Genomic DNA, 12248 nt, shown 5'->3' on the forward strand with positions numbered 1-12248 from the left:
GGAGAAATATGGGAACAGAGTTGCAAGAAAATTAGATGAAGGGGATTTTAGAACAGAGAAACTCTGTTCATTGTCCTAAAAAAATGTTAGAAATTTTACATTGACTTATTTAGTTGGTAAGCCTAAATCTCAAGACACATTCAAAGTGGCAGAATAGTAATCTTAAGAAATGCCCACCCATATAAAAAACTAAAACTTAAGATAAAGTTACATCAAATTATTATGGTAACCTAAGGAATTTATAAATCCTTCTAAGTGTTCTTCCTTGTGTCTTACATGTACAATAAGTCAACAATGCTGATTGAGCAGCTATTACAGAAAGAGCAACATCTGGTCCAAATGGACTCTCCAGATGCTTTACCATATGTTCTAGAGAAAATACACATTATCCTTGGCTTTATTTCTTGTAATGTAGCATAACATAAGATTGAAATTCTGTGTACCTGAATTAACAATAGCATTGCCTAATAAATACTTTGAAAGGAATGAAACTAGACATTTTATTTCAGAATAAAAGCACTTTTATTTTCAGCAGGTTCAACAAACAGTGCTCAGCCAAGTTCAATAGGAAGGCTCATTTCCCCATGAGAAAACTCAAGAGGGGCTTGGGCATGTCTCCTCACTCTAGAGGCTGTCCATCTCATCATATTTATTCCAGTCCTAGGTAGAAAAGAGTAAGATGCTCTACCCGTAAATCTAGGGAATACTCTACTGTTTTCTACTTCACTTGGCGATATAACTTGGTCTCGTAGCTTATCTATTTATTGGGGATGTTGTTAGAGCAAACGACATATCGCAAGTAACAGGAATTTTAAAAATGTTTTTAACTGTTGGAGGCTGTTGCTTTGTTCTCCTTCTCTCTAAAAAAAGGCAGACTGTGGGCACTCTGAAATTGGAGGCTAGTGAGCACCAGATGGTTTTGTAAATGTTTATTCTGGAGAGCATAAGAAAATGCATTTCCTCTAACTCCTGGCTACCCACAAAGGCAGTTGGTGTGCTAATTAAGTCTCCTCTGGTGGTTTCTATCTATCTACAAACAGGGGAAGTTCTTCCACAGACTCTTGGAACTGAAAAAGCCTTTGAGAGATGATTCAAATCAACGTCTAACTGAGAATCATCTGTGTGCCAGGCATAGTGCTTCAACTCTAAGAATCAAAGATAAGGTCACAACCCTTATTAGCTGACAATGTGGTGAGGGGGACAGATGCAAAAATAACTCTAACCCCTCCATGAGCACAACATATAAACATGAGTGAAGGAATAATATACTAATGATCAAGGAATGCAGGGAAGGAGAAATATGGGAACAGAGTTGCAAGAAAATTAAATGAAGGGGATTTTAGAACAGAGAAACTCTGTTCATCGTCCTGAAAAAATGTTAGAAATTTTACATGAGAAATGTTAGAAATGTTACATTAGAAATGTTAGAAATGTTAGAACCCCTGTGGGAAGCAGGGGTTCTGGTGAAAATTCTACTCTCTCAGGGACTGACTTTAACTACTTGGTTTGTAACAGTCCCACATACGCTGCAGAGATGCCATTGAAATGTTGTTTATGAGTAAGGATTAATGTGAGCAAACTGCTTTAAATAGGACATTATTTCTACTAGTTGAAATGCATATGTGTGTAAGTATAATAGGAAGGTGTGTTCATCTTTGAAAAGCACCTAGGATGGTGGCTTTTCAAAAAATTAAATGTTACAGTAAAAGTATAAGATGGAAGCTCAGCCACACACAGGGAACCAAGACCCAAAGCACTCAGTAAGAAACATCTACTGAGGTGGGGCGGGGTTGGGGGAGGCCTGGAGTAGAGGAGATGCTCCGCTGGGCTGATGGAGACGGCCACATGCCCACCAACGGACTCACAGTTTAGGCCTGTGATTACCACTCACGACCTTAATCAAGAAAAAAAGAGCTTCAACTTATGATGAGGCAATACACACTCAATGTCCACACGAAAGTCCTAGGAGTAGAAAACCTATAGCTCCTCATTCAAAGAACCCACAGTTCTCCTCAGCAAAATCCTTCCGCTAACAGGGACAAAGCAATGATCAGTGTTGACAAAAGGCTGAATATAAGAAATGAAAGAAGAGAGAGTCAAAGATAATTCAGCATTTCTACCTGGGGCCACTAAGAGAAACATATTGGTTTTAACTAAGATTTTTTTTTTCTCAAGGTAGAAGAAGAGTAGCCTTAAGAAAGGTTAGGGTGTGCAAGTTTGGCTTCATTAACATTGACTCTGGTGGGCCTGCTTGAACCACCCTGATGTTCTTCCACGGGCCCTTGTGCACCTTTACACTGGCACTCAAAAATCGCCCTTTGGCTCTGATTTGACTGCTTCAGTGAATTTCTCCAGGCTCCTCCCCCAGAATCAGACCTTGTCCTACCTGCTTACCATTCCTAACTCCCATCTTGGGTCTGATGTTTGTTTTTCGCTTGTCCCATTGGTCTGAACATCTTGACCTCCCTTACGTCCCATGACTGTCCCCGGGAAGCAGACTCCAGCGTCCCTTCGCTCCATGCCTACAACGAGGGCAATACCAGACCAATTCCATCCTGTGTCTGGCTCCTAAGTCTCCAGCTTGGGCAACTCCCCGACAGACGGTGGCTTCATATGTGGGTAATGTAGGTTGGGGTGTCTAACAGGACAACGAGAGATGCCTGTCTGGTCAAATTAAGATCTGGGAGAATCAGCATATGATTGTTAAAGCCATGGGTCTGGGTGAGACTTCCAGAGATTTATAGCAAGAACAGAGAAGGACAAGACTGAAACCTAGATAAAACTGCAATACAGTGATTTATAGAAGGAGGAGGTTTAGGAAAGATGATCTTTAGTGAGAGGTAGGAGAGAGGATAATCAGAGAAGTGGAAGGAAAAGAGATTAAGAAAGGGAGGAGGATAAGTGACAAGGTCAAAAGCTTTAGAGAAGCAAAGCTAATGAGAATGGAAGAGTGGAATGAGAATAGATTTGGCAATTAAGAAGTCACTTCACTGTAACCATGCAAGAACAGCTTCCCACCACTCATGGAGACAGAAAATGATCATGGAATCAATTGCTCTTTTATTTTTTGTTTGTTAATGAAGGAAACAGACATTGCTCATTCATTCTTCTACTTCCACAGACTTATGCACAAACCAATTGAGAAAAATATGAACCAATATTATTTCCTCATTTCAGAGAAATCTAGTTAGTAAACCAGTTCTGACATTGTGCATTCCACAACATTAAGCTTGTGTGATGCGACAGAAAGAAAGACTATCATGGTCAAGATCAGGGAAGTGTGGTGAGTTATAGCTTCCTCTTGCATTATGATACTAAAGGCTGAAAAGTTCTGCAACACTTGAGAACCTTGGTTTACCTGACAGTGTCTCCAGATTTATTTGACCAGATAACATTTTCATATAACACATATTCTGTTGAGAATAACATTCTCAAAGAACAATAGTGACCCACAGAACATAATTATGAAAATGATTATTTTCATATGTCCAGGATTTAACAGCTCTGGCTGCCGTGTGTTAGGATGAGTTTATATCCTGAGGGGAAATGCAGGACAGATGGCCTACTATCTTTTCCATGAGGACCCTTTGTGTACTTCAAGTTCAGGACTGAATCGCCTTCTTCCTTCTCTGGACTGAAGCATTCTAGCTCTGAAATGGTTGGGTATATTCAATTTTGGGATCTCTAAACATCAGTATGACTTTATTTTGTGCTAAAATCCTCTGCATGCATTTTCACTTGAGTTTCCTGAAACAGGTGACTTTGGGAGGGAGGAGGGGCGCTTACCAGCCAGCCAGGAGGGCAAGAGCACTCCCCCGTGACGTGATGACACACTCCTCCGTTTTGGCAGGGGCATCTCTGCTCACACTGCGGACCGTGCTTGCCAGGGGGACAAAGATCCTCACAGCTGAGGGATTAACAGGCAACAAAGAACACCATTATTTATCCAGCCACACAACCCTTAGGTTCACAGACACAACAGCACCCCGGGCCCTAAACCAGACAAGCTTTCTGTATTCAACATTATTCATTTCATTAATTTCAAGAACATTAATCATATTGGCTCGAAGGGTCCTTGAGGGGTCACCTAGTCCTTCCCTTTGTTTTGAGATATTAGCTCATGAAACCCATTCAGTCTGCGGAGAATCTGTCCTATGTGAGACACCAAGGATGACTCGTAGTTGGAAAAACACTCCTCAGTGTCAGGAGCTTTCCACGTAACTTTTGTAAATCCCACGTGCCACGTTGGAAGTCTACTTTTGTTTGTGCATTTGTTCTAATCTCAAAGGAGACTGAAACGTTTGCACATCCCTGCCTTGTGCACATATTTTTCATAATCAGTTTCCAGCATTCTCTCCCTCAGGCTGACCAGTTTCCATGCCTTTAACCCCCTGCCCCATATTGTGTGAACAAACCTTCTTCTCGAGGCTTTTGTCTTTTTTTGCTCTCCTGTGAAATTGCTCCAAGTTTCCCAAAGCCTATTCAACTGCGGCCTTGATAAAAACCCATAGAAGCAATATTAACAATTAAATAGTTTGGGATGATCATTCATTCTTCTGAAAATCAGAGTTTTCTAGGCTAATGCACTTCTTTCTTTAGCTCTACTTTATAGCCCTAACACTGTCAGCAGGAAGTACTTACTAATCAGCCCCATTTTTCCCCCAAGTTCTAGTTCTGTGATTTACCAGTGTAATTTTCTCAGTAAGGGAACAAGATTTTTCTATCTCCTACTTTTTTTTTTTTTGGCAAATTCTGCTTTTTATTCCATTTGCTAATACAGATGCTCCTCCACTTACAAGGGAGTTACATCCAGATAAACCCACAGTAAATTGAAAACGTCATCACTTCAAAATGCATTGAATGCACTTAGCCTACCTAAATTCAGAGCTCTCATACCCTACTTAAACATGGTCAGAACACTTCCATGAATCTACGCTTGGGCAAAAGCATCCAACACAATGAACCTGCTGTAGAGAATCAGACGTTTACCCTCGTGCCTGGGGAGCTGCGGCTCAGCGCCACTGCGCAGCATCCCCACAGAGCATCCTACCGCGTTAACAGTAGTCCGAAAGAAGGTCAAAATTCAAAACAGTAGAAACCTTGCAGTATGGTTTCTACTGAATGTGTATCACTTCACACCATCCTACAAGTTGAAAAATCATTAAATTGAACCATTGTTAAGTTGGGGACCATCTGTACAAGCAAACTGAAGAATGTCCTTCCCTCCGAAGAAAGTAGCGGGGGTCAAGTCGTTGCTTCATTGTTCTCCAGAAGGAGTTAAACTATCCGTGTGTGCACACATATCCTACACAGATGTGATATACATACTTTACATTCACAAAGCAACATACGAATCTATGGGCGTTAAATACCCCCCATAACAGTTGACCTTTTATCATGGACTATTTCTAACATCTTCTCCTTTTCCTCTTTTCTAAGGCACTGAATCCACCCACAGAGAACAGAGCAACATGGACTCCAGGAGTTTAAAAGGAATGTGATTGTGGGAGAGTCAAAGTGGAACTTCCAATCTGTTCCCAACAGCCCTCACGTATTGCCATCCAGTACACTATCCTGCCAAAGCGAAGCATGGAGTCTGGCCCTTAGATTCCGCTGGGCTCGATGTTCTGGGGTCCAAGAGCAGGATCACCTCCACCGTCACTGCTGACCTCCAGGTCTGTGCCTGGACTCCAGGCCTCTCGCTAACTCTTCAGGCAGCAATGGAACAATGGAAACAGAAGCCCAGGAATGAGATGGCAGCAGCAGCACGGGGTCAGGGTGAGCACTGCCACGCTGCTCAGCAATATGTCACTTACAAGGCTCCAGTGTATCCGGGTGGGCAGCGGCACTCCCCTGTGACGTGATCACAGGTGGCTCCATTCTGGCACTGGCATCTCTGGTGACAGTCGTTACCGTAGGTGCCCTGCTCACAGCGGTCCTCGCAGCGCCAGCCCCGGAAGCCTGCAGCACAGTGGCAAGCCCCCGTGATGGGGTTGCACAGAGCCCTGTTTTTGCACTGGCACCGGCTGCTGCAGTGCGGCCCCCAGTGGTCACCGTCGCAGGCTGAGGTGGGGAAAAAAACGTGGATGGCATCAGAGTGGGGGATGGGTAATGGCAAGCTCTTCAGAATCAACTTTCCTCTCCCTTGGAGAAAATGGCTGGATGACCCTCTCATCGCCATTCCTAGGCATCAGGGCCCCAGTGCCAACCCAGGGCAGTGTCTCTCGCACTAATGCTCAGCACTAGGCGAGCCACTTCCTATCTCGCCACTGCTTAGCGTGGCCACATTTTCCAATTGTCTTCACTCAGCCTGGTCCCCGCACCTGTAGCGCTGAATTTGATGTGGCTAGGGTGGCCGGCCAGGGGAGGGTGTGAGCGCTTGTGGGGGGAGGTGAGGCTGGCCAGGCAGATGGGAATGGTCAGCTCATGCAAGGGCTTAAATGCACACTAAGAAGTTTGTACACATCTTTTGGACAAGGAATTTATAGGAAAGGACTTTAAGCAACGAGGAACACTGCAGATGTGTTTCATGGTGAGGTCCACTGGCTACAGAGTGAGGAAAGGACAGGAAGGAGCTGACAATGAGAGAATAGCAGTAGCTCAGGAGCTCGGTGAGCGGCTGACCTCAGGCAGTGACCAGGGAGACCCAGAGCAGACCCACAGGCAGAGCTCCGGAGGACTGGGCTGGCCCCACTGCAGGTCTGGGCCCATCGCTCTTAACGCAAACAGCCCATCTGCTTTCAAGGTATCAATCAATTGGGAGGTAAGCAGGAAAGGCTGGGGAAAAAAATTGACTGAAGTGTTTCAATTGACCGATGTATTTGAAAAATAAGACAGCCCTGACACAGAAAATGGACAGCAAATAAAGAAATAATAGGTGCATGAAACCAGGTAAGACAAAGGCAGAAAATAACATTTGGAAGATAGATTTAAAAGTACAGTTTCAAAGGAAAGGAAGAATGGCTGTAATTCAAGTCAATGAGGATGACAAGGGAAGGGGAAGAAAAACTCAATCCCAAGCAGTCTAAAAATTATAAAGGGTGACAATAAGCAAAACCTGCTCTTAATATGCACTGCCTAGCCAGCCGTGCATCTATTTATTAATTAGATGCTATAAAAATCACTAGGGAAGATGCACCCTACCTAGAGCTCTTAGGACAAATTGCTTTTATGATTTAAAAAAAAAATGTTAGTTCATAAAAAGTTTGTAACTTAAACAGATCTGGAATAAACTATTTTTAAAAAAAACTAGGCATACAGCAAACAATGTATTAGATGTACAGGATTCATCTTCCAATATGAGCACCTACCTTTCATTCCATAATATCAAAAGGTTTAAATGAATAATTTTGTTTTTAATCAATGTGGCTTTCATCTCATTAGTACTTTAATAAGCATACTTTAATAAACACATTTTAACACAATTAAAAACAATGAAACAAACTTATTGAACCTAACGCAGATTAAGAAAGCAATTACCTAAGAATTCACAATCTTCTTTCACAAAATAAGATTAGGAGCTAGTTTCAAGATGAGATTTAAGCCTAATTGTTAGTCATATGATTTGTTTCTTTTTTTGCCTATGGATATGGATAAAGTAATTTTTTTTTCAATTGTAACTCTCTCCATCTAGGATGTATTCCTTAAAAAAAAAAAAAATTACCTCTTACGTTCCTTTACACCCTCAGCTATCCCAGTTAGAGAAGAATCTAGCCTGTTTTTAAGGTCCACCAGAGTAAATTCCATAGTCCATTATAACTTGCTCCCTGGTTCATTGACCCTAAGAGTAAGGAAAAAAATCTACATTCCATGTAAGCCGAATCCAATATCCTATTATTTGATCCTTTTTTCTCCTCTCTTCCTTGTGGTATAATTGGTTCATCACTGTTCTCTTTTTGAGAGAACATGGATGCATCTTTGACCTTGCTCTTTGCTAGACTAAACACCATAGCCCAAATACTTTTACCTAGTTTTTAAAAGTTTATTCTGCTTCACTCATTTTCTTTGCTAAACCCTCTCCAAAGTTTCCATATCCTTCTCAACTTCCAGGAGCCTCAGATATTACATACCTATTTTTTCCTTATGTATAATGGAGGGTTAATCGATTGACATAAAAAAAAATTTAAGCGAATAAAATTACCTTCATAAGGGCACCAAGATCAAGTCAAAAGCATTCAAACAACATGATGAGTTACTCTTTTTCCCCACAGTGACACAGAGTGGGCCGGAGCCCATACATTTTACGGAATATGTTTGACAACAACAGGCGAGTGGGAGGAAGAGGTGCTGAGGGGACAGAGCTGGTCCCTCCTCTCCTACGACCCATTTCCACCTCCTCTTCGTCAGCTTCTGCCCAGCAGAGCAGGCAGGCAGAGACCAGTTCTGTTTCCTTGGGGTTCAATTATTAAAAAAAAAAAGAAAAGAAAAGAAAAGAAACCCCTAACTATATCTCATGATAGAAGCTAGTTTATAGTAGGAATTGATAACTATCAGCATCAAAGAAAGGGTTTCCGGCTTTTAAAGGAATATTATCATGTCGATGCAGTTGCTGTCCTGGCAATCACTAAGCACTGTGGTATGCTTTGAAGTGACAGTTTCTCCCCGTGGGGCTGTATTTCCCTAAAAGGCCACTAATACATGGGCCTCCAAACATGTTCATTGGACACCCACACGGACTATACTGGGGGGAAATCCACATATAGAAGTTTACAGGCGAATAGGCAGGAAGTAGAAGGAGTAGGACACAGAAGCCTGGCTTGAATTTGGCATCACTGTGACTCCCTTTCCTTTCTTCAATATGTCACGTTTAACCACTTCAACACACCCATTTTTCAATGTATCCCAGTGAAATACACAGTTTGTTGCACAAAAACCTGCTTTCTTCCCTGATAACTACAAATGCAAGAGTGTGTTGACTGTGTAGACAAGAGGCAGAACATGTTCCTTATGTTTAGTGCGAAGCTAACCCTGAGTTATAGTACTGTGCTTGGAAAGACGGTTTCGAGAGAATCTGATCTCTAATCATCTGATGTCTTTTACTTAACACTGTGCGCTAATCTCAGTGGCAAGTGTCCTACTCCACAAGAAAGAGTGACTGGTTTGTTTACCCACATTGACCACTTTTTTTTTTTAATGTAGTTAACATTGAAATAGCCTCAATATCCTAATAGGAAAAGATAAATGAACAAAATTTTGTTCAGATTAAACTGAAAAAAAAACAAATGCAAGTAAGGGAGCAACGACTCATTTTCAGCTCTTCTTGTGCTAACAGCTGGACATGGACTGCCAGGCGCAAGGTGCCCGGGTTGCTGCAGATGCTTCAGGAGACAGCTTCCTGAGGGTCCCAGGCAGCACGGGCAGCTTGCTCTATTAAGCTCTCCTAATAAGTTGAAAATAAAAGCAATTTATATGGCTGAGCAGTATCAGAAGTACACAGCCCATGCTACAATGCTTGGTGACACCTAGTAGAGCATCAAATCCTCTTACCCTAAAGCCCTGATGACTGTAACTTCCAGTGATGCCAGGAAGCACAGGTTGCATTCATGGGCTGGATGTTGCAATTCACTCTGATAACTGATAGCACTTAACTGATAACACTTAAGTACCCGCCATGTGCTAGCCATGGTACCAAGCCTGGAGTTGAAAGAAGAACAAAAGGGCCTGCTTCTACAACCTTATAGTTTAGTGGCATCGCATTACTAGGCACTAAAATAGCCCAGATAAGCAGTAAGGTAAGGATATGGGCTCATTGCAATTGAAAACACAGAAATGACACTTAACCAGTGCTGGGGAGTCAGGAGAGGCTTCCCAGCTATGTCTAAGCTTGGACTTACAAGCAGAGTATGCAATATTTAGGTAAAGGGTAGAGGATTTGTCATACCAAGAGCAGAGGCTGGAAGGTGAGGGAGGTTGCAGGAGGTGTTACATTCAGAGAGAAATTTATGTGCAACCACCAAAAGGCTTTTATATATCAAGTCTATGAATGCCTTCTTGGACTTCTACACTGTTGTATCGTGGCCATCATGATAACTGTTAGCCATGTGCACAACAAGAAGAAGTATAGAAAATAAGTAGAGATGGAGAGATATTAGACATGTCCTCTCCCTCCATCTGTCCTCCCTAGTCTTTTAAACTCAGCCCAGAAACCTCTGTTTTTCAGGTACATTTCTTGGACCCAATCTGAGATGCTCTCCAAAAACAGCATTATTTATACATTCTATGCCACCCACTTATATCTCTTCATACCTCTCGAATAAGACTGGATTTCGGAGGTGCTTAGACACACAGACAGACACCCTTTCTCGATCTCAGCCGTTGGCAACAGAAGGTTCTGTGCTGCCACGGCACAGCAGTCACCTGGCTGACCATAGTGGTTAGAAGCAACCTGATTTCAGGGATATCAAACTGCGAAAAACTGTGCACGCTGACTCATGAAGCAGGGTAATAGGAACGATGAGACTGATACAGGGAGGACAATAACCTTCCCTTTCTCGTGGAAAACAGCACTCTCAAGCGCTGCTGTGGGAGGACGGGCAGCCACGTCCATTTTAGAGATTAGTCTGAAAAAGTGTATCAAAAGTCCTTCACTCACAGATTCCTCTTTTCAGATTTTTCCAAAATAAATAAATTTATGTGTATAAAGACAATAACAATGTACAATAATTAACTATTTAATAACATTTACTGTGCACCCATAGCCACTGTTCCAAAGCACCTGAGACAGATAAACTCTCACAGGGACTCTATGAAGTATTGCTATTTCTGTTTCATAGATTAAAAACACTGTACTCCAGGTGATTTACTTCAAGTTACACAGGTAGAATGCAGTGAGGCACAAGACCTCCTCTCTTGCGAGCCTGTATTCTAAACCACTGCACAGGTGTGGGCAAAAGTAGGTTTACAGTTGTGAGTGTGCAAAACACAGAGTTTATTCTTGTATTATTTCTTAATTATTGTATTCTTCATTTGTATTATTTCCATACAAACAACTGTAAACCTACTTTTGTCTACCCCTGCATTTCACCTCCTCCAAAGCTATAAGGATGTTTATCCCAGCACTGTTTATAATAACGACAAAAAAAAAAATTAAAACAACCTGATTTTCTAGTAATAGAAGACTATTCATTTGGTATAATCATATCATGGAATATTATGCATTGATAAAAAGTGATATTATGGAAGAATATTTAATGAACTTGAAAGATGTTAGCAATACCATAATTGTAAAAAGTAGATTAAAAATGATATGTACCACATGATTCAATTTTAGCAGTATATTAGAATGAACCAGATGAAACTGTCATTAATTTAGTCAAAAATGGCTAAACATCAGCACTTATATACAATTGAATCTAATGTCTGGGGAAGGAGCAAGAAGAGGTCAGTGAGAAAGACAGAGACAGATGTTGAAAAGCTCTATTGTTCAATGGTACCACTGAGTATCTCTGGGTCTTAAGAGTATTTATGAATTAATGATTTTTTTAAATTCATTGGTTAACTAAATGAATTGGTTTTATATTTTCTGCAATCAACAGGTATCCTTTTGGCACTATGAGAAAACCCAACAAAACATCAGGTTTAAATGGTTTGATATGCTGAGCATTTATATTGCGCCAGGTCTATGCTCCATGCTTCACAGGCCTCCTTCCAGGCCTCACAGCAGCTATAACAGGGTGGGCATCATTATCACATTTAGTACCCAGAGAATATTCCGGATGGGAACAGTTCGGTAAAATGTCCCAAAACACCCAACTGGTAAGTCGTGGCATCAATATTCAAATCTAAGATTTTCTGCAAACAAAAGTCCAAGTACTTTTCAGGAGACCGTTCTGCTGCATAGTAAAATTATATATTTTGGTTAAACACAATATCCCATAATTGTTTTTCATCTGATATGATCTATTAAGGCAGAGCAACAAATGATAAGACCTTCATGAGCCAGACTATGGGGTCAGCCAATGACTTGGTATTTAGGGGTACTGAAAGGAGGAAATTACCTCAATAGCAAGAACACAGGGGAATATCTGGAAAAGAAAATAATGTTAAGAAGGTGGTCAGATATGAAGAGTTTTTGTAAGTTCATAATGACTGTATGCAAACAAAAAAGCCAATAAACTCACTGTGAAAATAGCATTGATGTCATTAACTTGGGGAGGGCATAGATCTGAAAACTAGGCCCACATATCATACCTGGCACATAGCTGGTGCTCAAGATATATTTGGTGAATGCATGAGTGTGCTTGTGAATG

General features: G+C 41.4%; 1 protein-coding gene across 1 annotated transcript in view; it reads right to left on the minus strand.

Moving 5' to 3' along the window:
• The window catches only part of MEGF10 (multiple EGF like domains 10), a 166181-nt gene that overhangs the window by 53964 nt on the left and 99969 nt on the right, over positions 1 to 12248 (minus strand). Inside the window, exons 6-7 of the mRNA XM_054589877.1 lie at positions 5817 to 6063; positions 3787 to 3907 (exon numbers count right to left, since the gene is read on the minus strand). Of these exons, the coding sequence (XP_054445852.1) occupies positions 3787 to 3907; positions 5817 to 6063 (368 nt within the window). The remainder of the gene's footprint in view (positions 1 to 3786; positions 3908 to 5816; positions 6064 to 12248) is intronic.

This window comes from Pteronotus mesoamericanus, unplaced genomic scaffold (genome assembly GCF_021234165.1).
Source record: "Pteronotus mesoamericanus isolate MK-2021 breed Mesoamerican mustached bat unplaced genomic scaffold, CSHL_Meso_final scaffold_167, whole genome shotgun sequence".
NCBI classification, from domain to species: Eukaryota; Metazoa; Chordata; class Mammalia; order Chiroptera; family Mormoopidae; genus Pteronotus; species Pteronotus mesoamericanus.